Source organism: Eptatretus burgeri, chromosome 11 (assembly GCF_056783735.1).
Source record: "Eptatretus burgeri isolate ZD-2024b chromosome 11, Ebu_testis_v1, whole genome shotgun sequence".
NCBI lineage: Eukaryota > Metazoa > Chordata > Myxini > Myxiniformes > Myxinidae > Eptatretus > Eptatretus burgeri.
The window spans coordinates 10,324,613-10,350,961 of NC_140971.1; the positions used below are offsets into that span (position 1 = coordinate 10,324,613).

The window sequence follows — 26,349 nt, forward strand, 5'->3', positions numbered from 1 at the left end:
ATCACCCGTCAAGCATCATTGCGAGTTTGTGGAGTCCACTTTGCGCTCGACGAGATGAAGAACAAGCATCGGGTCCGCTGGTGTCCCTGCAGTGGACTCGACAAGAGAAAAAAAAGTGCATGTACTGTATGTCTTGGGCATGTGATGGTGAATACTTGAATCACCCGCTGGATAACTCTCCCCGACACTATGGCACCACTTGTACAAACAACGCATGAACAACCAAAATTTGTACCTTTCAATGATTCCACTGCGATGTCCAACGCAAAGCTTTCAAAAAGGATCGGCTTTACATGAGCCATTTGATGTACCGGTTAATTATCGTCATGTGGGGCTGACATGATGGCCGAGAGGTACGCACACTCGCCGCCGAGCTGTCTAGCCTGGGTTTGAATTCCGACCAAGCTATAAACTGTTATTCTGGCAATAAACGAGCGTCCCGTCTGCCAGCATTCATAGTGTAGTTACTGTAGTAGAGAGTAGAAAAATCGTGCAAATTATGATACAAGCATCAGATTTGGCATTTCTGTTCTGCAGGGCTTTCTGATCAAATCTGCCCAATTGGCCATTGGAAAATACAAATTTTGAAAAATTTGAAAATAAAAAAAAATAAAAAATTTGAAGTCACAGCTGGCTGAAATTCTTGAAGCACAAGTGAATATCGCAGACAGAGAACCAAGGGGAGATGCAGTCATCATTGATGGCTCAGCACTTATCAATGCCCTACCTCCACGCACTTCAAAGATATTTGATGACTATGCTAAAGAAGACATCATCCCAAAGGTGGAATCCTATGGTGCCAGGTACGAGAGGGTGGACGTCATGTTTGATGTGTACAAGAAGTCAAGTCTGAAGTCCGAGGCAAGGTCGAAAAGCGGGCAAGGAATCAGAGAAGAAGAGTAACAGGAACAAGTAAGACCCCAAGTAACTTGAGAAGCTTTCTTCGAGATGACAGCAACAAGACTGAGCTGTTTCACTTCCTTGTGGAAAAGATGTGTAAAGCACAGACGACAAGCACAGTCATTGTCACAAAAGGAGAAGATGCCATTAGCAACACAAGGAAGTCACTGGATGCTGTGTCTCCATGTTGTCATGAAGAAGCTGACATTCGAATATTTGTACATGCCAGGGATGCAACGATGGATGGTAGCAAGTGAATTATCATTAAGGCTAATAACACGGATGTACTAGTTATAACAATATCTGTACATCCTTACAGGAACTAGGTCTTGAGAACATGTGGATTGCCTTTGGCCAAGGAGCCAAGACACGATGGATTCCAGTCCATGAGGTAGCTTCTGCAATAGGGCCTGAGAAAGCTCGAGGGATCCCATACTTCCATGCGCTCACTGGATGTGACGTCGTGTCTGCCTTCCGCGGTAAAGGGAAGAAAACTGCATGGCAGACTTGGAACGTCTTTGATGATGTTTCTGAAACATTCACCAATCTCAGCCAGCATCCAACATTGATTCGTGATCTTGACTTTTTTGAAGTTTTTTTTTTCTTCTTCAAATTTTTCAAAATTTGGATTTTCAAATGGCCAATCAGGCAGATTTGATTCGAATCCCCTGGAGAACAAATGTGCCAAATTTGATGCTTGTATCATCATTTGCACGATTCCTCTCAAAAATTGCTATTATCTGCCCCCACTATCATTGGTGGACGTTAAAGATCCCATGGTGCCCTTTGCAAAGAGTAGGTGAGCTATCGCCGGCACCCTGAACCAATTCCAAATTCCTGCACTAACTAGCAGAGGGCACGACATCAGCAGCACAGCTATGCACTCAGCAAAAGAAGCTACCCCGCAGCCTTGTGCTGCATACGAACAAAATTTTTTTGAAACTGCCATATAAAACACAGAAGTTTCACAAAATACTTTGGTCAATGAGAGTCGACCACACGTCTCTCAGAGTGGAGATCACATTTGTGTCGCCGACAACAAATCTTCAGCATACCCATACTAGTTCCAACTTTAAGTACTTGTATACCATAAGTAAGTTGAAATAAACGAAGCAATAATTTTATGAGCTCCACGGTGATCTATTGCTCATCACATCCAGAAAAATAAGCCAATAGAAGACATCAATGTACTTTAACTCAAAAAAAGACACAACGTAAACAACGACCCCCTCAACATAATCACGTATGGTATCCATCGGGTATTCGAACCGAGGTTCGGTGCATCATGAGTCAGGGGATTGGATGGAACCATCAACATGCCAACTCAAAGTGAAACCAAAAGGAAAAAAAAAAAAAAGCAAACCAATTCATTGTTGAACCTGCATAAAGAACAAAGAAGCACATCTAATTACATAAACAACGCTTCGCCATCAAATCCAACCGCCAAGCGAGAAAGATCAGTGAAACAGATGGATCCAAGGAGCGCGAGGACGTGGACGCACCACGCACCATGATCATGACATTACACGTATTATATGGTGGATGTTTCATCGCATCTTCTGCCGACTGGCTCTTCTTGGCAGACACAGAAGGAAATCAAGTAAAATTTTCAAGCAATGTCAATTTAGCATTAACGGGTTGCTCGTGGAATAAGTAACAAGTTCAGGGACTTTACACGTGGGTGGTGGAATCTGAAACTGCTCGTTTACACCTTACTAAAGCCGAGTTTTCCGAGCCGGATTCGTCCAGTTTTGTGGGTGCCATTCGTCAATTTGTTGCTGCTTTGTCCCGTTGCAATATTTCATGTGCGTTCGTTTGTTGTTTTATGCTATTCGTTTGGTTTTGTCGAGGCCCTCAGCAACCTGAATTGGGAATATGGAATCTGGGAAAAGCAACCACCCCCACAACCACAAAGCTTCATGTCCCCCCTATCTGCCTCCCTCCTCACCCCACCCTCTCCTCATCCTCTATAACCTTCACCCGCACCCTAACACACTTAAACCTCTCTCACTCAAACTTCCCCCTTGAAAGCCTCACCATGTCCCCGAAAAGCTCCCCCCCCCCATCCTGCATCAACCCAATGCCTCCTCCCCCTATCAAAAACTATGGGCACCTCAAACATCCGAGGTCTTCGCTCTAACCTGACAGATCTCGCAATCCAGACATCATCTGTTTAACAGAATCCTTCCTCCCACAGGATGTCCCTGAAACCTTAGTGCCTCTCCCCGGTGAATGTCTCCTCCGGTTTGATTGGCCTGAACCATGCCCTGGCGGTGAAGTTGCACTTTACATCAATCACTCAATTTTTCACAATCCATGTCCTCATCTTAAACCTCACAAACCCCAGGAGTACTTCTGGCTGCGACTTCCCACCTCTTGTGATGTACCGTCCTTCCAACAGCGATGGCTACATATACATATATCGACAAACTTCTAACCACTCATCCCAACATGTGGTGATTTCATTTGGCACCATGCAACTTTGCTGGGTGTTGGTACCTCTCTCATCAGCTATGGTACTTCAGGGAAGGACTTGTGACTCCATGGGACAGACTAAATCTGTGAACTTTCCAAATGGCAAATCCTCCCTTCTGGACTTGGTGATGCCAAACTTCCCTGCAAATGTCTCCTGCTCTTCCTCTGCTACAATTGGTTCATCTGATCATATGCTTGCGAAAGTCGGCATCTCTGGCTATTCTCAGAGAACCGCCTCAACACTGGCAAGTCTGGCAGTTCACTCAAGCAGATTGGCAGGGAATGCAAGCAGCCATCGCTCTTCGGGACTGCCATATCTACTGCCCCTGATGTTAACTCGCCTGAGGAATTCTTCTCCAGAATCCTGCTCTCTTTCATGCACAGGTTCATCCAATCTCATCTTCAATTATCTTACTCCTCTTCCCACTCATGATACACTGAATCATGTGGTGAGGCATTTGCTCTGAAACAACTTGCCTTCTCTTCCTGGAAGGCCAATCCGACCAAAGGCAATCTCAATGCATTCCAAAAATGTCCGCAACAAGTGTGTGTCCACTCTCAGGAGAGCCAGAAAATATCTGTTCAACCCCAAGAATGAACTTTCAAACTTGTCTCCCTCATCGAAAACCTGGTGGTGCCTTGACAAGTCTGTCTCTGGCAGTATGCTTGCTCCCCCTCCATCCTTTCCATCTCTTAAGATGGCACCCCAAGCCTACTCTGCTTATTAGAAGGCCAATTGCCTCAATTTTGTGTTTGCTTACAAATCTTATGTCCCCAACTACTCACTCTCGGTACCCATACTTCCCTGTCGTACCCAACTGCTCCTGGATTCTGTCTTTTCCACCTGAGAATGTGGAGAAGGTTCTTTCAACCCTCAACTCTGACTCTGCTACTGGACCAGACGGCATCAGCTCACATGTCCTCAAAAAATGTTCTGCTGGTCTTACACATCCTCTCTCTGACATTTGCATGACGTCATCTTCCGTCGACTTGGAAATCCGCCTAAATCATGGCACAACATAAAACGGTGCAAAAACAGATTCCCTTTCTGACAAACGCATCATCTTACTTCCAATCATCAACAAGGAGATGGAATCCATTATCACAGTCGATATGAAAACCATCCTTTTCTCCAACAACCTCATCGCAAATCACCAATTTGGTTTCAGACCAAGCCACTCCACCCGAGACATGCTGCTTCGACTCACCCAACAATGGATGGAGGCCCTAAATGTCAGACATAAGATCAGGGTCGCTTTTGATACAGTCTGGCATCTTGCCTTGCTCTCAAAACTCTTTGCCTGTGGCATCCAACGCCGACTCCACACAGGGCTCACTGACTTCCTCTACTCTCGTAGCCGTGTGGCACTCAACAGAATCCTTTTGTCTCTTCTCCCTGTCAATGCTGGAGTACCCCAAGGCACTGTTCTTGGCCCCATATTATACCGAATCTTCATCAATGATCTCTCAAACTCTCTGGAAAATCCTCTTTATATATTGACTGACGACTCCACCCTCTGCCGTGACATCCCTCATCCTTCAGACAGGTGGGCTGAGGTCTTTCGTCCTAACCCTAACAGCTCTTCCCCCTTCTTCAGACCTTGAAAAAATAAAATCACATCCAAGCCAAACACTTGGAATAGGCCTTTCAATCCTGAGAAATCTCACTCTCTCACTATCTCTCTCCGAAAGGAGCATCTGGCAACCATCTTTTCCACCCTCGTTAAGCCCACCAAAATCCGTTCTCCTAATTTTCCAGTTTTTCCTCCTTCAAGTTTCCTTCTTCATGCATGTGGGTTTTGAATCCTGTTTTTGTCTCTTAAATCCTGATCCATTCACTGTACTTGCTCGACTATGTTTTCATATATATATATATATATATATATATATATATATATATATATATATATATATATATATATATATATATATATATATATATATATATATAGTTATGGATCTGGAAGCCATATGCATTCAAACATACAATTGTCCCAAGAGTCAGTTATTCCATTAAATACATGTGAGACAGGTCCCTTCCTTTTGTCTTGTGGGGAATCAAAGGTGTGCATTGCGATGTTCTTTTAGGTAGGTTATTACATTCAACAAACCATCCAATAAACCATCCAACAAATCAGACAACGAACCATCCAACGATCATCCAACAAACAAACCGACAACACCACTGAACAAGCGCTTCACTCACCTCACCGGCAACTTGCTGTCCGAGGCAGAATCTCTGGCAGTTCCTTCTCGGCTTCCACAAACTTTGTAACTTCTTTTTGACGAGTATGGGCACGCGTGGAGTGGGGGCGGGGTTTTCCCGGCATGGCCGAAACCTGCCCAGAAAGGGCAGACCCATGGGAGCCCCGTCCAATCAGGGCAGACATTGACGTCTGTTCCACCGAGCCCCCGCCCCGTTCGGCGAGGTCCAGAAAAGTTACGACGCCATCCTCAGCGGAGAATTCTGAGGGGGTTCGGTCGTTGGTTCTGAGTAAGTCTCTTGGAGGAGGAACGAGAGTTCTTTTGGAAGAGCAAGTTGGTTGGTGTGCGCTCTACATTTTGCTGGCGTTCGTGGAGTTTTCCTGGGTCCCGGCCGCGACCCTGATCTCCGCCCTGGGACTCCGACTGCCCCGCTCAGTTTCCTCCACGGGCACGAGCCCCACGCGTGTGACTGTGGGCTGAGCCGCACGACCAATAGCAGGTGCCGCACCGCGGAGCACTCCCTCCCTTCAACGTGCAGGTACCCACGTGAACTGTGACCCCCAACTCGTCCCTCCCTCTCTGGCTGTGGGGATCTTTCAATAAATCGTCTGAGTGTGCATCTGAGTGTGTGGGCCCGTCTTATAAGTAGAACTGTTAAGTGTTTTCCATCATTGTAAATTCTTGCTTGCATATCCACGATAAGTCTTGCCCTGTGTCTTTTTTTTTATTTGTGAATAAAACAATTGTAGAAATGTTCCCAGTTCGTTTCCGTCCTTTCTTGCATTGGTCCAGCATGGTTCGGATCTGAGTTTAGGCGGGTTTCTATCCCTGATAAATCGGTTCATCCTTGCTGGCACGCCTTTGGCAGTTCCACTCGACTGCACCCGAACTGGAGTTGGTAGTCGGAACTCTACTGCAGTCGGTAGAGTGACCCGGTTCGAGCAAGATGTGCCGAGGGCGTGGTTCCCCAGTAGATGACATCGCGTAGTTAATTAGGTAAATTGGTTCTAGACAAAAAGACCCTACGCTATGCGGTGGAGGTATTGGCGTTTCACCGTCGGTTCAGCGACCCGCTGGCTCACGGAATTATCTGGAGCGCCGGCCGACAATTCCGGGGAGTCTGGTGGGAGACGACATAACCTCCGCCACCTTGTGGTCGTTCTCGCCACAATATATACATACATATATATATACATATATATATATATATATATATATATATATATATATATATATATATATATATATATATATATATATATATATATATATATATATATATATATATATATATACACATCACCTATCCCTGCACCATCTCGTGTCAACTAACTTGGAATCTGATTCAAAGACATTCAAGATACTTTGCAAAATATTATGTTGCACACATTCAGACACGAGCTCAGGTGTAACCAATCACCTTCAAAATCATAAACCAAGTTAATTGGCCCCCACCTGTGTTAAATAGTAGTGATTCTGATTATTTCAGAATAAAATCAGCTGTTCCTTTAAGTTTCCTCTGAGTAGTGCATTTCACAGCAAAGACTCAACCCTGAGCACCAAGGAGCTTTCTAAAGACCTCTGGGATAAAGTTGTGGAAAAGTACAGATCAGGGGATGGGTATAAAATATTTCAAAGGCCTTGAGTATCCCTTCGAGCACAGTCAAGACCATCATTAAGAAGTGGAAGAAATTTATCAAAAATCAAAAAATATTAACTTAATTTTGAAGGTGATTGGTTACATCTGAGCTAATTTACAATTGCGATTATGAGGGGGGTTGGGCACTTATCCAACCAAGATATTCTAGTTTTGTGTCTTTAATTAATTTGCACTTGGAAGTTGTGGGTTATGATGTGTAAATAAAGGTGGGAAATGTCAAATTGAATGCAATTTAATTCCAGGCGAAAAGGCAACAATAGGTGAAAATTTTGAAAGGGGGTGTACACTTTATATCGGCACTGTGTTTTTGCAGTCACAGAAAAATGATGGAAGGATTAATGAGCGGTTAACCATTAATTAGTTATCTCTTAATAAACATTAGCGCAAGTGTTTTGTCACCCCAGTTAGCAAAGAACATAATTGGATGTATCGGAAGCTCCTCGTCACTCTCGCCCCAGTGTCATCTCTTTTCCATTTTTGATTAACATTCTTCATCTTAATTCCATTGTCATTTCTCACCTCCCCCACACTTGTGAACGTCTGTGACTACATTGTGAGCATATTCACCCCAATGCGAAGAGTGAATGTCTCCAGATCCCAAGTTACAGCATCGCTCATAAACAAGTGATACCCAAACCACGATAATGATCATAGTGATCAAGATTATTTTGATATTGTCCCACTAAAAGACATTTTCACATGACCATAAAATTAAAATAGACAATCAGTTATTGTGAAGATATGAAGTTGAACAATGACTGAAGATACTCCTTCATGCCAAAACATTTTGCAGTCACAGGCATTGCCTTTCTTGGACAAATGTGGTGTAGCGCTGATTGTTGTGAATACGTTTTTTCACGTTGGCATTTGCATGATGACATACTGTCGGTGGAACTACTTGAGAGATGAGGATGGCTGCGTACGTAACGGCAGTTCAGCTACAGAAGGCTTGAATGAATGTGTGCAGAATAAAGTCCTATTTGTCTCCTGTGAATCTGCTTCCGAGTCATCACATTATTTCATAGGAAACATGAATGGCCAAAGCAATGACGTCAGTGTCTTCAGCGTCATCATGTATTGCTGTTGACAAATTCTTCTGGTCAAGCATATGGACATGGAAAGCATCGTTGGAATCAGCCTCATGCTTGCGGCTTTCCGACCATGTCCTCAAATTGTAACTCTTCGCTTTCAGGGCGTAGATTAACTCGGTCATCATGCACCGTGACAAGATTTTTGAATCCTTGAAAGAAGAACGATGGGAGCCAAACTTTGTCAGAATTTATAATGATGGTACTGAACTCTTGCGATGGGAGGAGTGCATTTTCAGGCTTCATGAAAACATCACTTCCACTGATAAAGTCCCCAGCGCTTCTTTTGTGTTCACTGGCTTTTATTGTGTTGCCGACATCATATCGGTCATTCACAAAGTGAAACTCAGTATTGTGGGGGGTGTCTCTGAACTGCCATCCGAAACATTTTGCTGGCATAGTCACCTCATGCGAATGGATGAGTCAAGCGCTGCTCTTTCTTATTTTGAGGGTGTAGCTGCACACCAGATATACACCATGGCAATGAGAACTCTCCGAAGTTGTTACGTGGAGTCGGGAACTTTGACAAAGCGCAGCTTGTCTAGAAGCTTTCCTTTCACAACCTTCCTCATTGTTCAACTTAGGTGGAATACAGACAACGGCCTCTCCATCAAACGGTGCTCCATTACTGTTCCCAGATCCAATTTTGAATGTTGTGCAACATTAATAAAACTTACCATCGTCTTGCTGTCCATCTCCATGCTTTTGTTTTCTGAAGATCTGAGATTTGGGGGGGTGGGGGCAGGGAGGGGAGGGGTGATCCCATGAAGTTGAGTTGTTTGTTTTTCTTGTTAGCATGAATTAGTAGTGTTTGAATTGAAAGAATTTGTTGGTTGTAAAGCTTTCCCCATCATATCTGGCCATCTTTAAGTCTTCAATGAGAGCTGGTGAAGAGACTTTTCTGGACTGAAGAGTGCAGAGTGCAGATAGCAGGATCCCAACGGTCGCACCTCCATTAATGAAGACGTGAGCATAGATCTGCAACTCCCTTCTTATCTTTTCTCGTGCGAGCGTTTGTGTTTTCATGACGACTTGTTCCCTCCCCTCACATGCTGCCCGAGTGTGCTGTGACAATGCGATTAAAAGGTTTGGTTATGTGTATTCCTCATTGTTATATTCAGTGTGAAACTTTCATCTTGCTTACCCTGTCCATTTTCATCTCCAAGGTCTGATCAGGAGGAAGACCTGAGCAGGGCTTCCCCGTCGGTGAAATTGAAAAGTGACCAGCTTTCATGTGGGATCTTGGTCTTGCACAGATCTTTGCCATTTGTTGTGAATGATGATGTTGTCAATATGGTTGGCTGTATGACCATCAGGCGACTTCCAAGCGAGATTATGTACCTCCTTGTGAGGGAAAACCGTACCTCCAACAACACAGTTATTATTCAAACAGAAGTCAATGAGAAGTTCACCACAAGTCCCTACAAGTCCATTGAGATGATGATCTCGACAAACCAAGACAATAAAACTTTGACAAACATTCCTTCACGTGCAGCAAACCATATCGTTGTAACCAATTCAATTTTTTTTTTTAATTATTGCTTCAATTGGGACAGTAATTTATGGACACCCATTATAAATTGATATCATGTTCAGGAAGATGCCAATAATAAATCTAACTGTTCTAAACTTTTACAACAGTAAAATGAGATCAGCATTCCTAAAAACTACTAAAGAGATACTTTGATGGAGTGTATAAGTGAGAAGTAAACATCAGTAACATTAAGCCATCTTCCACAAGACCCCAACAACTGGGAATGCAATATGAATCGAAAAAGGCGCGGAGCACACGTCACGCCATCATTCAATAAGTCATGGGTGGAATGGATTTGGATATGATGGAAATATCAAACAACCATAATGATGCCCTTGGTATCTCGCAAAGATACCCCAAGTGAGCAGAAGCAAAACAAGACAATCAGAACGCATCTCGAAGAGACCAGGTGTGTGTGTGTGTGTGTGTGTGTGTGTGTGTGTGTGTGTGTGTTCCATTACCAAGCAGCTTGTAGAGCGCTTAAGCACTCAAGCAAGCAGCTCCAACGAACCGGTTGATAAGGAACGGCTGGCTTGGCAAGCGATAGCAAGCTGCTTGGTGGTGGAACACAACCCAGATGCAAGATAGACGTGCAGCACCGATCGAGTGTGGTCAACCGGCTTCCACCTTCACGAAGACTTTGTGGTTATTTCAGGTGAAATAAATAAATAAATAATAATTAAATAACAATTAAATAATAAATAAATAAATTAGCGGCGCACCTTTCGGAAATAACTTTGCTCTCTCTCCTGTTGCTCCTTCTCCTGTTCCTCCGCCAATCTCATTCTCAGCATCTCGTTCTCCATCTCCGGGGAAGTTTCGTCCTCCATCCTGGGAGCGACAACGAGCCGGGGCTTGTCCGTAGGCACTCGCTTGTCCGTCCTCTCCGAGACACGCCTCCCGCTGTCACTCGCACTTTGTTAGCACTTCAACTTGCTGCTCGTTATCATGGTGACCGTCGCTCGTCCGTCGCGCTTTCACGATATCAAACTGCAGTTCCTTTTATCCTGTGCGTCCCCTTTTAAATACCCTCGTTTGCGACGCCGCCGCCGCCGCACCCCTCACTCTGTGATTTTTCTGACTCACACCAACCCGATCGGCGATCTGTCAATGGGATTATCCTGGCAGGCTCCTCCCCTCTTCTGTTGGCGCCCCTGACGTAACCTCATACGTCATGACGCTGACAAGACGTCCGTCAATGGGATTATCCTGGCAGGCTCCTCCCCTCTTCTGTTGGCGCCCCTGACGTAACCTCATACGTCATGACGCTGACAAGACGTCCGTCAATGGGATTATCCTGGCAGGCTCCTCCCCTCTTCTGTCGGCGCCACTGACGTAATCTCATACGTCATGACGCTGACAAGACGTCGTGCGTACGCTTCAAGACGAGGCAAATCACGCAGACAAAATTGTTCGTTTTTTCGCACAAACACATTTTTCAATCCGAATGATATGAACTTTATAATCAAATCTACAATTGCGTCGTTTGATATTCCTCACACTCGACTCGTCTGAAGCAAATTCTTCCATTTAAGAGCGATATTTCATGTTTTTTTTTGTACTTCCAATAAAATATCATCATACTTTGCTTATATTTTAATCTGCGTTGTACTTATTCGAAAAGCCGATCTATTTTTTCACTGTTCATCAACACTACAAATACAGACACCGGGAAGAATCTTGGGCGGTGTATTATCAGTAATTTCTTCAACCATTTAATGTATTTTTTTTTCTCAACACTGCTGGTGCCTCTGCCATCCTTCGGTCTTAACAATCCCTGGAGTTTTCTGCTCCAATATTAGACGAAAGACCTATTTGACAAGGTATAAAAGTTATTTAAGGTAACCACGTGACGAATGTAATTTGCTGGTGCGATCTTGCCCAATAAACCCGATGATTGTCTCCGTCATCATTCGGCTTTCAATAATGTTTTTTCAGTTAAACGCTCATTCGTTGAACATTATAATTGCCCCCTTTGCGATTTATTTTTGTTTTGCAACACGTTCGAACCAATTCAGTGGCTCACATAGTTTCGAGCGGTGTATAGGCTTCGCATTCACTTGGAAGTTTTCTCACGAACTCGTTGATAATACGATTCCAAAAATAGGGAAAAGTAACTACCATTGAGTATTTGGCACGTAGTGATGATCAGGGCGAGCGTGACATCGCCTGATGATAGAAAGAGGGAACGAGTGAAGCGAATTTAAACGTCATCCGAGCGATTGGTGTGATCAGGAATCGAATTTTTATTTCCGGTTTTATTTTAGTTAACGGTGACGTGGAAACTTGACAGGTTCGACCGTGTCGTGTGTATCGCTCGTACCCAAAGTAGTGGGACAACGTTTCTCACTGAACGGTTGAAGCGATTTAATTTTCCTTCCGGGTCTTCTGAAGATTCCCCCCCCCACCTAAATAGGTGAGAGAGAGAGGGAGAGAGAGAGGGGCCCGGGCCGTGGTGTGCGCATGGCGAACCCCCGGAAAAGGACTGCGGACGATGTGGTGGCGAAATCCACGTGGCGGAAGGCGTTGATCCCCGGCACCAAATGGGATGACAAGGTGCTTCACTTACCCACGAGTCGCTGTTCGATATGAGGTTTTGGAATTCCCGTCGGGTGTTGCTAAGCAACCGGGGCTTCTTGACCGTTCCTTGATGGCGGGGTTATTAAAGGGGGGAATTGAATATCTTTAGCGACACACGATCTTTTGACGGCGATGGACGTCGCCACCGGTATCGCTGTGACCGAACGTAATAACCCCCATATTGGACATGAGAGTGGGTTAAACTGGGGTCGTGCAGACTGCGCTATGGACAGTCAGTCACGCACATCATAGCTCACTGAGTCAAACTGTTTAACATCATGTGATGGGTGGAAAACAAAGTTATTAACAATGTTCAATAGAGAGTCAAAACATTATATATATATATATATATATATATATATATATATATATATATATATATATATATATAGTTACGGCTGTGGAAATTCGCAATACACCATAAAGGGTCCTTAGATCAGTTATGACGCTAAGTTAATGTGCAGATAGTTCCCCACCGTTGTTTAAAGGGAATTCATGTGATTCATCGGGCTGCGACTCTGAGATAGCCGTTTTTCTGTTCTATCCTTATTTTGGACCGTCCGAAGACTTCAAACGAAGGCCCCGTGAAAGGCCTACAACGGCGCGCGAGTTTTCCCGCCTTTTTGCGGCGCCGGGGCTGACGGGAGAGGCTGCGAGAGCTCGCCGGCAATTGGTGGATACGGGGTGTGAGGAGGGAACGCCCCTTTTCGAGGAGCTTCTCGAAAGGGCTGGAGGAGAGGCGGAGCCAAAAAGGGGGTGGAGCAAAGGGGCGGAGCCCCGCGCGATATAGGGCGGACCGCGCGTGGGCTCTCTCTCTCTTGGTGGAACGTCGTGTTTGAGCTCCCTCTCCTGCCTGGATCATCGCGTTGGATTCTTCCTCTCTCCTGCCTGGATCATCACGTTGGATTCTTCCTCTCTCCTGCCTGGATCATCGCGTTGGATTCTTCCTCTCTCCTGCCTGGATCATCGCGTTGGATTCTTCCTCTCTCCTGCCTGGATCATCGCGTTGGATTCTTCCTCTCTCCTGCCTGGGACGTCGTGTTTGGACTTGTCGGGGTCTGGACGTCGTGCTTGGACTCGTCGGGCTCTGGATCGTCGAAGGCTCGTCTCTCCCTCTGGGCGCCAATTCGTGAGGGTTGCAAACAGTGGTCCTGGGTTGAGGCGCGCACGAGAGGATAGTGCCGGAGAGGTCTCGCCAACCGTCGCCCCTCAAGGGGCCGGTAACCTGCTACGGTCTCGCGGGACCCGTTCGGTCTCCCAGGTCCCGTGTCATAAAGACCCAAGTAGTCCAGCCTGACCCCCTTGTCTGTGAGGGGGTCTTTTCTTTCCATTTCTTTTGCTTTTGTATGACTGCTGTGGCGCCGTGTACCTATAAATTAGACCTGTGTAAGTGACTGAACATTGCTCGTATTCGGTGGTAACGCTTTTCTTGTATATTGCATGATTCCTTGCTTGTGTTGTGTGTGCAATATGTGCTTTGTAATAAATGTCCTTGTGTGAAATGTATCCCCTTCGTTGTCTCTTTCCCCATTGAAAGTGCCATCTTGAATCGTGGAATAAATTAGTAGTGGGTTTTTAACACCCAGGGTAAAGAAGAGAATCTGATCCGTCGAGGTCGGCGATAACACCGCTCGGTTTTCACTGTAGCACGGAACGGACCGCTTAAGCGGTTCGTGTCCTAGGCCGACCTGCAGCGAGGTACGATCACCCGGTCGACTACTCGCGCAGGTACTTAGGTCGGTCGAATTTGGCGAGCAACCCTATCCTGCGCGGGTGGGCAATTGGCACGATTGTGGTGAGGTTAAAACCCCATCCATGACTGGCTCCTGGCGGTAGTTCCAGGAGGGTCACGACTGAATTGTCCGTTCCGGTGGGCGACGCGGTTGCGATTGGAGTTACATAATCGCTCGCACGCCTGGCAGGCCAGAAATTCGTAACAATATTGTTGTGGGCCGGGGGTCGGTGGCGAGAACGACCGCGAGGTGGGGAAGTTTACGCCGTCTCCCACCAGACTCCCCGGAATTGTTGGCAGTCGCTCCGGAAACTCCGAAGCCGGCGGGTCGATTACTCGACCGTGAAATGCCAATATCTCGACCGCGTGGCGTAGGGTTAATTGTCTTTATCCCAATATACCTAAATAACCACGCAGTCTTGGCTACTGGGGAACCACGCCCTCGGCACATCTTTCTCGAACCGGGTCACTCTACCGACTGCCAACTCCGGTTCGGTTGCAGCCGAGCGGAAACTGCCAAAGCCGTGCCGGCTGGGATTAACGGATTATCGGGGATGAAACCCCATCTGAACTCAGACCCGCACCATCTGGACCAAATAAAGAAAGGACGGAAATGAGCTGGGAACATTTCTAATAATTTATTTACAATATAAGACAAGGAGGCAAGACTTGAAGCGAATATGCAGAGCAGGAATTTACAATAATGCAAAGCACTTACTCAATTCTACTTATAGACGAGCCCACACGCAGTCACACACACAAAAAGAAAAGAAACCTCAGAGTTTTTATTGGACCCTCCAGCCGATGAGAGAGACGAGCTGGGGGTCAGAGTTCGGATGGGCACCTGTGGGTCGTCGAAGGTCCCAGCCGCACGTGTGGGACTCGTCGCTCGTGGCGGCAACTGCGTGGAGCGATCGAAGCTCCGGGGCGGAGATCAGGGTCGTGGACGGGCTCCGCGAACAGGCTGGTTCACTCACTCTCCAGCCCAACCACCGTCAACCAACTTGTAACCATTCAAGTGCTCCAAACCTCCCAGCGCCAACAACAACAACAACCGAGTCTGCTTGGGCATATATATCTCCTCCCACACGGGGAGGGTTCCACAAGCTGAGAGAATAGGAACAAAGGAGTGCAGGTGAACAACAAGTCTGCATTTTGGGAGTTTATCGAGGAGAGGATTGCTGGGAAAAAAGTGTGCATGGGGAGAGGGGGGGGTCAGCAGCCACAGACCCCAATACAACCTGATCACTTTAAAATAATAAACGCCATGAACAAACTTTGGTACATCACAGGATGAAGGTTGTGATCAAGTTTCATCGAAATTGTGTCGCTTTGGAGATGAGAGCAACTACCTATTTTATTTGGGGGGGGGGGGTCAAACGCCACCCTCCCACACCCCCCCCCCAGACCCCTTTAATGAGTGCAGATTTTGATGCAGTCAATACATTTTGGTACATCACCAGTGATGAAGGATGTGGTCAAGTTTCATCAAAATTGTGTGTTTGGTTCAAGCAACGATGACTCACTCACTTGATCGGTCGCATAAGCTCACCGGTCTGAAGTCTTGGTGAGCTCAAAATAGTCACCGTGAGAATTTCTAAACATTGCATACAGTTCATTTGGGTCAGATATTTATTCTTGAAGAGTATGTCCTGCATTTCTTCACTTGCATCCATTACAAGCATCGAAGGTGTTCAAATGTGAAGCATGATTATTTATTTCCATGAAATAAGCTTTTACCACAGTGCTTATAGTGTTACAGCCGTGAGGCCATTCGAGTTCCGTGGATCGTGTCAAAACGACCGCTACCGACAGCTACGTTCACAGCTCCGAGTGAGTTCCCGGGCCTGTTTGCCACGAAACAATACTCGGCACCATGGAATTAACTTGAGGAAGCACTGATAGACGCTCACGACCTATCGAATGTAGCCGAGCAACCGCTGGTCACAAACACCGACAGCTACGTTCACAGCTCGGAGTAAGTTCCCGGGTCTGTTTGCCATGGAATTAACTTAAGGAAGCACTGATAGACGCTCACGACCTATCGAATGCAGCCGAGCAACCGCTGGTCACAAACACCGTCTAAGACCGGTTTGAACCAGCTTTTCGGATGACATTACAACCAGCTTATACCATCAAACGAGGGAACCAGAACAAACAGAATCCAAACCCTGAGACCAGGTATATTTGTAAAAGTAAATGTTTGGGGGAAGGATTACATGAAGCAAATAAAAAAAAATCCAATAACAATGAACAATCTCACTAATGCAAGTTAATCTATATAATAAAGGAGGAGTGTGCCTGTCTGCCTGTCTGTCCCTAAACTACTCCCTCAGTTTTTGGGCGAGCTCCGCCAAACTTTGTGGAACCTTTTGGGGTTCCAGCAGGTGTTCCTCAGGTGGGTGGTTTCACAAATTTCTTCATACAATTATGATTTTCCACCAGTACGAAGTGTCTCTCTGTCTCTCTGTCTCTCTGCCCCCCCCTCCCCCGCATTCACGGGTTCAATATTCACAGGTTCGTCATTTACCGCATGTGCAAACATTCGCTGCTTCGATAATATCAATTCAATTGTGATTTTGCATTTCCTCCCATAAGACGCCGATCTTTCTCTGCGTGTAAATACGTTTGGGGCTTCGATAATTCCTCGATACAATTGAGATTTTGCGTTTCCTCCCATATGACGCCGATCTTTCTCTCCGTGTAAACACGTTTGGGGCTTCGATAATTTCGATACAATTGAGATTCTCGGTTTCCACCAGTCAGATACTGCAATTTTTCGCTCTCATTTGTGGATTCGGCGGTTGCATTTTCACCATTTACCGCGTATAGAAACATTATATACGCACCTTCTGGTGGGGTCAGCTGCAGGTTTGTTTTTTTTTTTTTTTTTTGCCCTAAGTCCTTCATGAACGAGCTGCCCATTTCTGACGTTCGACTGAAGAGGGCACAGGATTGTGGAATTTATTGGTTCATGGTTTGGCATTCACCACTTCTGCATTGTCTGTTTGCTTTTGGGCTCCCACCCATGAATAGCACAGGTACCCCGCAAGTCAAAAATATAACCTGTTCGCCCTTACCGAACCAATTATTAGGCACCCTCGAAACAAACCAGCAAATTCAGATTCTTTAACTTTTCTATCTCCAGGCTTGGCCAATCACATGACGAACAAAACAATGTCGAGTTAGTGGTTCTCTGGTAGACTACACCGCCTAGTTAATTAGGTAAATTTGTTCAAGACAAAAATGCAGTGGAGGTATTGGCGTCCACGGTTGGTTAAGCGACCCGCCACCTCACGGAATTATCTGCGAGGGACAGCCTACAATTCCGGAGAGTCTGGTGGGAGATGACGTAACCTCCCCCACCTCGTGGTCATTCTCGCCACCGGACCCCTGGCCCGCAACAGTTTGGTAGTCAGGAGTGAGATTCGAAATTAAGAGGCCAGGATGTAGCGAACATCCTCGTCGTGGGCAAAGAAGCACTAGTTAGTGGGAGGGTTTAGCATTAGTTAGACCGGCCTCATGGAGGCATTATGAGCAGTCCTCCATGGGGCCTGGTAACGAGTTATGGGAATTTTAGTTTAGAATTTTGAAATGGATTGGAGACATGGAGCGTGTAGTGGGGACGTCGATTAGCTACGTAGAATTAAATGGAACGTGCATTAGAGTAAGGGATGACCTAGAGGTACGAGCTAGTTAGGGGAACGTCGCGAGTAGAGCATCAGTATTGGTGTGAATTTAAAATAAAAAGAGAGAAAAATGTACAATGAATGAATGTGGGTCAGTGGGCCCGAGTGCGAGTGGAGTGAATGTGGAATGCATCGTGCGAATGAATGATTGGGGGGAGGAGTGAATCCCACCCAAGGGAACCCGGGGTTAGTGTAATGTATGTTAGTGGGGTAGTTAAATTAACCCATCGGATGTCGTTTTGTTATTGGTGTTTAATGGAGGCACAAAACCTTTTTGTGGGGTGCAGGAGTCTATTGACCGGCTGGGAACGTGGCTGTTGAAATATGCACACTGAGTAGAGGGTCCCGTGGGCACCGAAATAGTTGGCCAGAGGAGGCCATAGGTCCAAGGAACCGAGTTAGTGTAATGGGCATGGGCAGCCCATGGAAACGGGACCCGGAGCACCAAAATGCCACGTGGGCATCGACAGGGAAGATGCTAGGAAGGGCACCCCCCACGTTCATACGGAGTAGGTAGGCTCGGAGACAACCTCAGCGACCCAGGGGTGCCATCATTCGAGTTCGGCAGATGGGTATCCTTGCCAATGGGGCCACGCTGCCCAGCCACAAAATTGTGCAAGAGCACGAGAGAAAATTTGTGGGCCGGGCCCAAATTAATAACGAACACCAACACAGGTGACGGGAATCATGGTTGCTCGAATCGATAGTTTAAAGAGACAGGCGTGTTGAAAAGCCCCCGGGATCGATTAAAGTTTCATAAAAATGGTAGGATAGATAGGAAACGTGTACTCCTTCGCACCATCCATCCCTTCGCTGTTCGTAGGCCGCTGGACTCACCTTGGGAAATTGCTGAAATCTGAGGGAGTTATTCTGAGGCTGCATTGGGCCTCGAGACAGATTCACTTGTCTCTTCCTCAATCCCCTCAAAAAGGATGTTAGGGATTGGGGCTAGACGGTCAGGACAGGTTAGCCGACCAAAGACGATAAAGGGGCGTCGGGACACGTAATTATAAAAATAAAAATACTCAATTTCATATTTTTTTGTTGCAAGCTAATGGGGGTGGGTATGGACAAGGACAGGCATAGGTGTTAGGTTGGGGGGAGACCGTAGGGTAGGTCCGAGCCCGTTTTCAGACCGGCCGGCGCCACCGCACTCCCTCCACAACCTCACGTGATCAGACCGAGGCCGGCCAACTCGTGTGCCGACCTCCTGTTGTACTGCATCTTGCCTGGTCTGCGTTTGCCATGCCATGCTTTGCCTGCCTTTGCCTTGCCTCCATACCCACCCATGCCTTTGCTTTCCCATGTCCAACCTTCACCATGTGCTCCAGGACCATCTCTGAAAGTATTTGCAAGGACTGCCCTACAGGCAGCCGCATTACCGGGGACTGCGTTTGAGCAGCCCGGATACCTTCTTGTTACATAAAGGCCAGTTCAAATGGACCGGGGACTGCAGTGAGCAGCCTGGAGATCTTGTTTCATAAAGGCCAGTTCAAATGGCCTGTGAAACGGCATATGGCCTGCCGTGTTAGGGTGAGTTGCCTCCAGCAGCCGAAAAAAAAAAAGAAAAGAAAAAAAGAAGACTTCAACGACAAACAAAGGACCTTTGGAGGCCCTAAAGACGTCTGACCATCCACAAATGTTGCCTTTGTTGTGTTTTCTCTCTTCAAATCACAGGTCCTGAGCCATGGGTAGTGTAAGTATTATAAATGTACATAGTCCTAACCCACCTGTTTGTTTAGCGCCAGCAATATAGTTAAGTTGTCTGAATGAGTCTGTTAGTTTAGTTATGCAACTTGGTCACTTGGTTATTTATTTTTGGAACATGTATTCAAAATGTTGCACTCAGGGATCTGTAGGTAAAACGTACTACCTGCATGCAAAAAAAGGGGAAAACCTACACCTGCATGCCACAAGAAAATTAACGACTCAGGTCGAGTCTATCAAAAGGGTGGGGGGGGGGAGGTAGTGTTACGGATCTGGAAACCATATGCATTCAAACATACAGATGTCCCAAGAGTCAGTTATTCCATTAAATACATGTGAGACAGGTCCCTTCCTCTTGTCTAGTGGGAGAATCAAAGGTGTGCGTTGTGATGTCCTTTTCGGTAGATTACATGTAACGACCATCCAACAAACCATCCAATGAACCCTCCAACAGACCATCCAAACAAACAAACCAACAACCTGCTACCGAACAAGAACTTCACCCGCCCAACTGGCAACTCGCTGTCCGAGGCAAAATCCTCTTGCAGTGGTTTCTTCTTGGCGGATCCAGACACGCCTGAAGGGGGCGGGGTTTTCCCAGTCTGGCCAAGACCCCGCCCAGAAAGGGGCGGATCCGTGGAGCCCCTGTCCAATCGGGGCGGACGGTGACGTCTTTCACCGAGCCCCCACCCCGTTCGGGGAGGTCCATAAAAATACGACGCGATCTTCAGTGTAAGTTTTTTTGGATGAGTTGAGTTGGTTGGTGTGCGTCGTGCGGTTTGAGGTGGAGTCTGGGGCGTTTGAGTGGAGTTCTGCATTTGGCTGGCGTTCGTTGGGAGTTTTCCTGGTCCCGTCCGCGACCCTGATCTCCGCCCTGGGACTCCGACTACTCCGCTCGGGTTCCTCCACGGCCACGAGCCCCACGCGTGTGACTGTGGGCCGAGCCGCACGACCATTAGCAGGTGCCGCACCGTGGAGCACCCCTCCCTTCAACGTGCAGGTTCCCAAGCGAACTGCGACCCCCAGCTCGTCTCTCCCTCTCTGGCTGCGGGGGTCTTTTAATAAATCGTCTGAGTGTGGGCCCGTTTTGTAAGTAGAAACTGTATGTGTTTTTGAACATTCTAAATTCTTGTATGTATATTCCGTGATAAGTCTTGCTCCGTGTCTTCTTTATTGTAAATAAATTACTGTGGAAATGTTCCCTTTTCGTTTCCGTCCTTTCTTTCATTGGTTCAGCATGGTTCGGATCTGAGTTTTAGCCTGGTTTTTATACCCAATAATCCGTTTATTCTCGCCGGTACGACCTTGGCAGATCCGCTCGCTGCATCCGAACCGGAAAGATAGTCGGAGTGGTCCGGTTCGGGCAAGGCGTACTGAGGGCGTGGTTCCCCGGTAGACGACACTGCGTAGTTAATTAGGTAAATTGGTTCAAGACAAAAAGACCCTCCGCTACGCGGTGGAGGTATTGGCGTCCACGGTCGGTTAAGCGACCCGCTGCCTCACGGAATTATCCGAGAGGGACGGCCTACAATTCTGGAGAGTCTGGTGGGAGACGACATAACCTCCCCCACCTAGTGGTCGTTCTCGCCACCGGACCTCCGGCCCACAACAATATATATCTATAAGGCTCTGCAGGCTAAATAGTTGCATGAGTTTAGCAAAGTGATGATCCATATAATTGTGCTGCACCCAATAACAGGAAGATAATTAAATTCTTCATTTTATAGAGCAGTCCAGGAGAGGGAAAACCCATGGACACATTTCATACTCGTTGGCCCTCAGTGTGGAGTGGAGGCTTTTCCCTGGAGTGAACTGGTCAAACCCTACAAAACATATTGAGATCAAACCCCATTACTGTAGTGGGTACCAGGAAGCAAGTGCCACATTAGCCATTGCCATTTACATCCTCACCAACACGAAATGCCTGCTACACATTAACCTGTCTGTGGTACACTAAACAGTTCTGCACTGTGGACTGCGTTCAAATTTAGGAGATGGCAATAATATGAAATTTTTTCATTCTAAGCCTTTGGAAATGAGTTTGTCTCAGGAGAATTACTGCATGACACCATATCTATTGTTAATAGAAGCATCTGGTTCATCAATGACCTTGAGGGAACGAGTGCTAATCTGTCCCACCCATCTGGTGTGGTCTACACATAACACCAGTCCACATTGTGGTTGACTTATTGCCTTCTGAGCACCTTGGGATTGGCACTGGAATCCTACCTTGATGAAAGGTAAAATTAACCTAACTGATTAAATGGATTGGTAACAGCCTGGTGTTGGCGCAATGGTTCGGGTAGCGGCTTGGGATCCAAAAGGTCCTGAGTTCAAGCCCCGTTGGACCACTGAATTAATACACCAGGAGGTTGACTCAGCCTGTCATCCTTCCGAGGTTGGCGAAGCGAGTACCAGTGTACTGGGCCCGGTGTATGCCCCGGTTAGAATAGGTGTACCATATCGCTGTGTTGTCAGAGGTGACCAGGGTTGCGTCAGGAAGGGCATCCAGCGTAAAACCTGTGCCAAATCAGTATGCAGATCATAACGGATGATCCGCTGTGGCGACCCCTAACGGGAGCAGCCAAAAGAAGAAGATTAAATGGATTGGTAACACCAGATTTGAACAGTGTGTACTGCAAATTTGTGAGTTGTCTGAAAGTGCGATCTCTGACATGAAACCTTTTTTTTCTTTTTTAATTCACAAGTGACCTGCATGTCTTTCAGGATGAATTTCTGGACACAATCTACTGGTTCCGACAGGTGCTCGGGCTTGTGTTGGGCATTGTCTGGGGTGTGCTACCCTTGCGTGGCTTCGTCGGCATCTTACTGTAAGCAAATCTGAACAGCAGAAACTTAATTTTTTTATGTTACACTTCAACATCCAGAAATAATTTATTTTGATATAGTTCCTAGATTTGTACTTGGAGGGTTTTAAAATGTTTGGCTTTCCATAACCAGATGTAAAAAATTATGAGATGTACATTAACATGGAGGCCGATTTCGGGTTTGGCAATTCTTTTAAAATATATTTTAGTTTATAAGTTGCATATGTCTTGTCACCCCCAACAAACATTTGTTTGTTTTGTGTGACAGGCAACACGTTGAGATTAAAATTTGCGTGGAATTCACCATGATGGGATAATTGTGGCACCACAACAGTTTATCGTATACGAGTCGAGTACCCAGACTCCGGATGGCTGGAGATTGTGCATTACTTGCTGAATAAATTGGAGTCAATATTGAAAGATGATTCCATAGGCAGAGATGTTTGTGTGGTGTGTGTCTGAAGGTGTGTAAAGGTCAAAAGGGTCCATCCAAGGTTATCAAACCCCCCCCCTCCCCCAATAGTAGTAAGGGTCGTAAGGAGTCTGAATTAAGGCTGTGACGGTGTACACCCGGAAATTTTTTTTGTAAACTTTCATTTTAAAAAAGAATAATCTCTAAACGTTAACACGTTCCGTTGGTAATCTATATTATAAAATGAGCCAGCCTCTAAATCAAGTGTATATGCATATGTTAGTTCAGGGCAGGGTTAATACCACCAGCCTATCGGATCAGTTCCCTCCCGTGCTGGGCAGGATGAAAAGAGGCATGATCTGTAAAAAAAAAAAAAAAAAATTTTAAATCGCTGCCATGTTTATAGATGTTTTTTCAAACACATTTATTGGTGACTGCATTTATTAGCCAAGTTACTTTAACTTGAATCAAAAATTCATGCCTTTTTAAATAGAGACTCAAGGAAATCTATATTAATATTTATGGCATGCCCCTTTCTTTGTTCCACCATCAGATTTTTGTTACTGCATGAAATGAAACAAGATTTGGCACATATACTAATGGTATTATTGTCTTCCTTAAGAGGCCCCTCAAAATTCGTTTTGATGCATTTTCACAAACTCCAACGGATTCCATTCAAATTCGGTACGATTATGGCTTTTGGTCCAACTTAGGTCATTGGCTATAAATTTTTTCCATAACACTTCCGATTTTCGAAAAAAATTGATAAAGCGATATCCCTTATGGGATTTTCCATTCAAATCCACTCAAGTTTAAGGCCTACGGGGACGCAAATTTCCACTTTGCCCCGGGCGCTGTTTACCTCCGCTACGCCAAGCTGTTAGGGTTAGGGTTTGGGTTAGTGTTAGGGTTAGGGTTAGCTACCCTAACACTAACCCTAACCCGAACAGCGAACCCTAACCCTAACCGCTAACCCTAACTGCAACCCTAACCCTAACCGCTAACCCCTAACCCCTAACCGCTAACAACTATTCAGGTAATTTGCAAGAAAGCCCGGGCAACACCGGGCTTTATTGCTAGCCCGAGCAACGCCGGGCATTACTACTAGTATTAAATAAACAGCCGTCCGGAGTTCGAACTTGACGTCGCTCGTGTCCTCTGGATGCTTCATCATGCTCCCTGGTGAACCAGTGTATGCTAACTCTTTCCCGCAAAGTCTACATTTCGTAGCATCGTTGTCCCGCTTACCATCAACAAATTCCCATACCCAGTTTCGTATCTTCGACATGATGCATATCTGATCGCACAAGGCAAGTTTATATACGGAATAACAAGACGACAGTAATTTCCACCCTTATAAGAGTTGGCATCGAAGTAAGATTCGACTGCACGCATATCACCATCTAATAGCATGCAGATTATCTGGCTCTCACCATCCCGTGTTATTTAACTTGTTTTTTGTTACTCGACGTATCATTTACAGATTCATGACAGAGAGCAAGTTCCTTACCATTGTTAAATAAATATATAAAACAATCGCCTTCCAGTCAGAAAATGAATAATAATTATGAAGATGAATTTTTGGTTCTAAAATTTATTTTCCTTAGTAGGACCAAGGTTGAGAAATGCTTTGACTAGAGAATAGTGCAAAGTACAAAACAAACAAAGAAACTAGAGGGCCCGCGATCAGAGATCACCGATTGTTCCCAACTCGTAATATTAGCCAATTTGTAGCACTTGAAATTCTACCTCAAACCTGAAAAAAAGAGATTTCCCCCACCACTATGTTTCATCCGATTCTGTATGTACCTTTTTGCAACATAAACTCCTCTTCTTCTTCTTCCGGCTGCTCCCGTTAGGGGTCGCCACAGCGGATCATCCGTATGATCCGCCTAGTGATTTGGCACATGTTTTACGCCGGATGCCCTTCCTGACGCAACCCTGGTCGCTTCTTACGACACAGGGATATCGTACACCTATTTTAACCGGGGTATACACCGGCCCAGTATACTGGTACTCATTTCGCCGACCTCGGAAGGATGACAGACTGAGTCAACCCCCTGGTGTTTTAATTCAGTGGCCCAACGGGGCTTGAACTCAGGACGTTTTGGATCCCAAGCCGCTGCCCTCACCACTGCGCCAATACCAGGCTTTCTTTTTGCAACATAAACACCTCTGGAAAAAAAAAATAATAATATTTGGTGGCCATCGAAACTGCAAAATATTATACACCATTCCGAATCGATAGTGAGACAGTTGGGCTGAAGTTGTCAAATGCTTGGACAAGAAAGTAGCGCAAGTATGGGAAGAGAGGGAGGGGGGATGCAGGCAAATACACTTTCTAGTTAAGGCTTAAATTGACTTTGTAGATTTTAACGTACGGACTGTGTACACGTTTAGCAAAATACACGGATAATGACAGGCCCTTTGTTAAAAGGCCATCCAAATTCTCCCTCCCCCCCCCCCCCCCCAATCTCCAGTTACTAATGAAAGTGTGTAGTGTTTATCAGAATACAGATAGTTTGGTAAACAGAACTTTCGGAATTTTGCATAGCTTGCAACTAAACAGAACCTATTTGTTGCACATGCATTTTTTGTTTTTTCCCTACCCATCAAAAATGCCCTGGAAATCCTTCTTTTCCCTCAACAATTTTTGGAAAAAAAATATTTTTTTTCTTGTACATAATGATGTCCTTCTCAAACATTCTCTTTTTGTCCATTATCCCACAGCTTCTGTGCCATCAGTGCTGGACTTCTCTACCTATACTTCAGCAATTTCCAAAACGTGGATGAAGAGGAATTTGGGGGCACTTGGGAGCTTACCAAAGAGGGCTTCATGACCTCTTTCTCTCTCTTCTTGGTAAAAGGCACTGAAAATGTCTGTTTTTGTGGAGGGGAAATTGACGGGGGTTGGGGGGAGGGTGGGGGAGACAGTGATGGGAGCTATACCAGAGTAGAGGCTATCCACTTATCTATGATCCGTGAGCAACAAACCTTGTGATTTGGCCTCATTGCAGGAAATTCCACAAATTCAGGAGAGATATATGGACATGCTCAGGCCCTGGTCAATAATCAGAAAGAGCAGTACTCCTTTGAGCTATGGATAAAAGCCTTGTAAGTAGGGTAAGAATACTGGTTCTGGCTCACTTTTCCCCATGTAAATGAATGGGGGATTTTCAGCCATGAAATTTTTCTTTTTTTTTCCCCTGAAAAAATAAATCCCCTTTTTAGCCCAAGGTATATTTATTTGTCTCCCCTTTTAACCTGGAGCCTGGTGTTGGCTTAGTGGTTAGGGTGGCGGCTTGGGATCCCAGGGTCCTGAGTTCAAATCCCGTTGGCTGCTGAATTAACACCAGGGGGTTGACTCAGCCTGCCATCCTTCCGAGGTCGGCGAAATGAGTGCCAGTGTACTGGTCCCGGTGTATGCCCCGGTTAGAATAGGTGTACCATATCCCTGTGTGTCGTAAGAGGCGACCAGGGTTGGTGGCAGGAAGGGCATCCGGCCATAAAACATTGCCTCAAGAAAAAGCCAAACCCCT

General features: G+C 45.9%; 3 protein-coding genes across 4 annotated transcripts in view; 1 reads left to right on the top strand and 2 right to left on the bottom strand.

The window, feature by feature from the left end:
- The window catches only part of LOC147016484 (rhophilin-2-like), a 137,602-nt gene extending 126,604 nt beyond the window's left edge, over positions 1-10,998 (bottom strand). The window contains exon 1 of the mRNA XM_085845180.1: positions 10,585-10,998. Coding sequence (XP_085701306.1) covers positions 10,585-10,692 — 108 coding nt within the window. The 5' untranslated portion in view covers positions 10,693-10,998. The remainder of the gene's footprint in view (positions 1-10,584) is intronic.
- A 1,008-nt stretch (positions 10,999-12,006) lies between these two features.
- RAB5IF (RAB5 interacting factor) overlaps positions 12,007-26,349 on the top strand; it is a 34,254-nt gene continuing 19,911 nt past the window's right edge. Inside the window, exons 1-3 of one of the 2 annotated variants that reach the window (XM_085845194.1) lie at positions 12,007-12,418; positions 22,298-22,401; positions 25,541-25,670. In XM_085845194.1, coding sequence (XP_085701320.1) covers positions 12,326-12,418; positions 22,298-22,401; positions 25,541-25,670 — 327 coding nt within the window. In that variant the 5' untranslated portion in view covers positions 12,007-12,325. The remainder of the gene's footprint in view (positions 12,419-22,297; positions 22,402-25,540; positions 25,671-26,349) is intronic. The other variant, XM_085845196.1, reaches the window with a different exon arrangement.
- Positions 14,798-26,349, bottom strand: part of DHRS1 (dehydrogenase/reductase 1) — an 86,329-nt gene continuing 74,777 nt past the window's right edge. Inside the window, exon 9 of the mRNA XM_085845193.1 lies at positions 14,798-23,169. Within this exon, the coding sequence (XP_085701319.1) occupies positions 23,120-23,169 (50 nt within the window). The 3' untranslated portion in view covers positions 14,798-23,119. The remainder of the gene's footprint in view (positions 23,170-26,349) is intronic.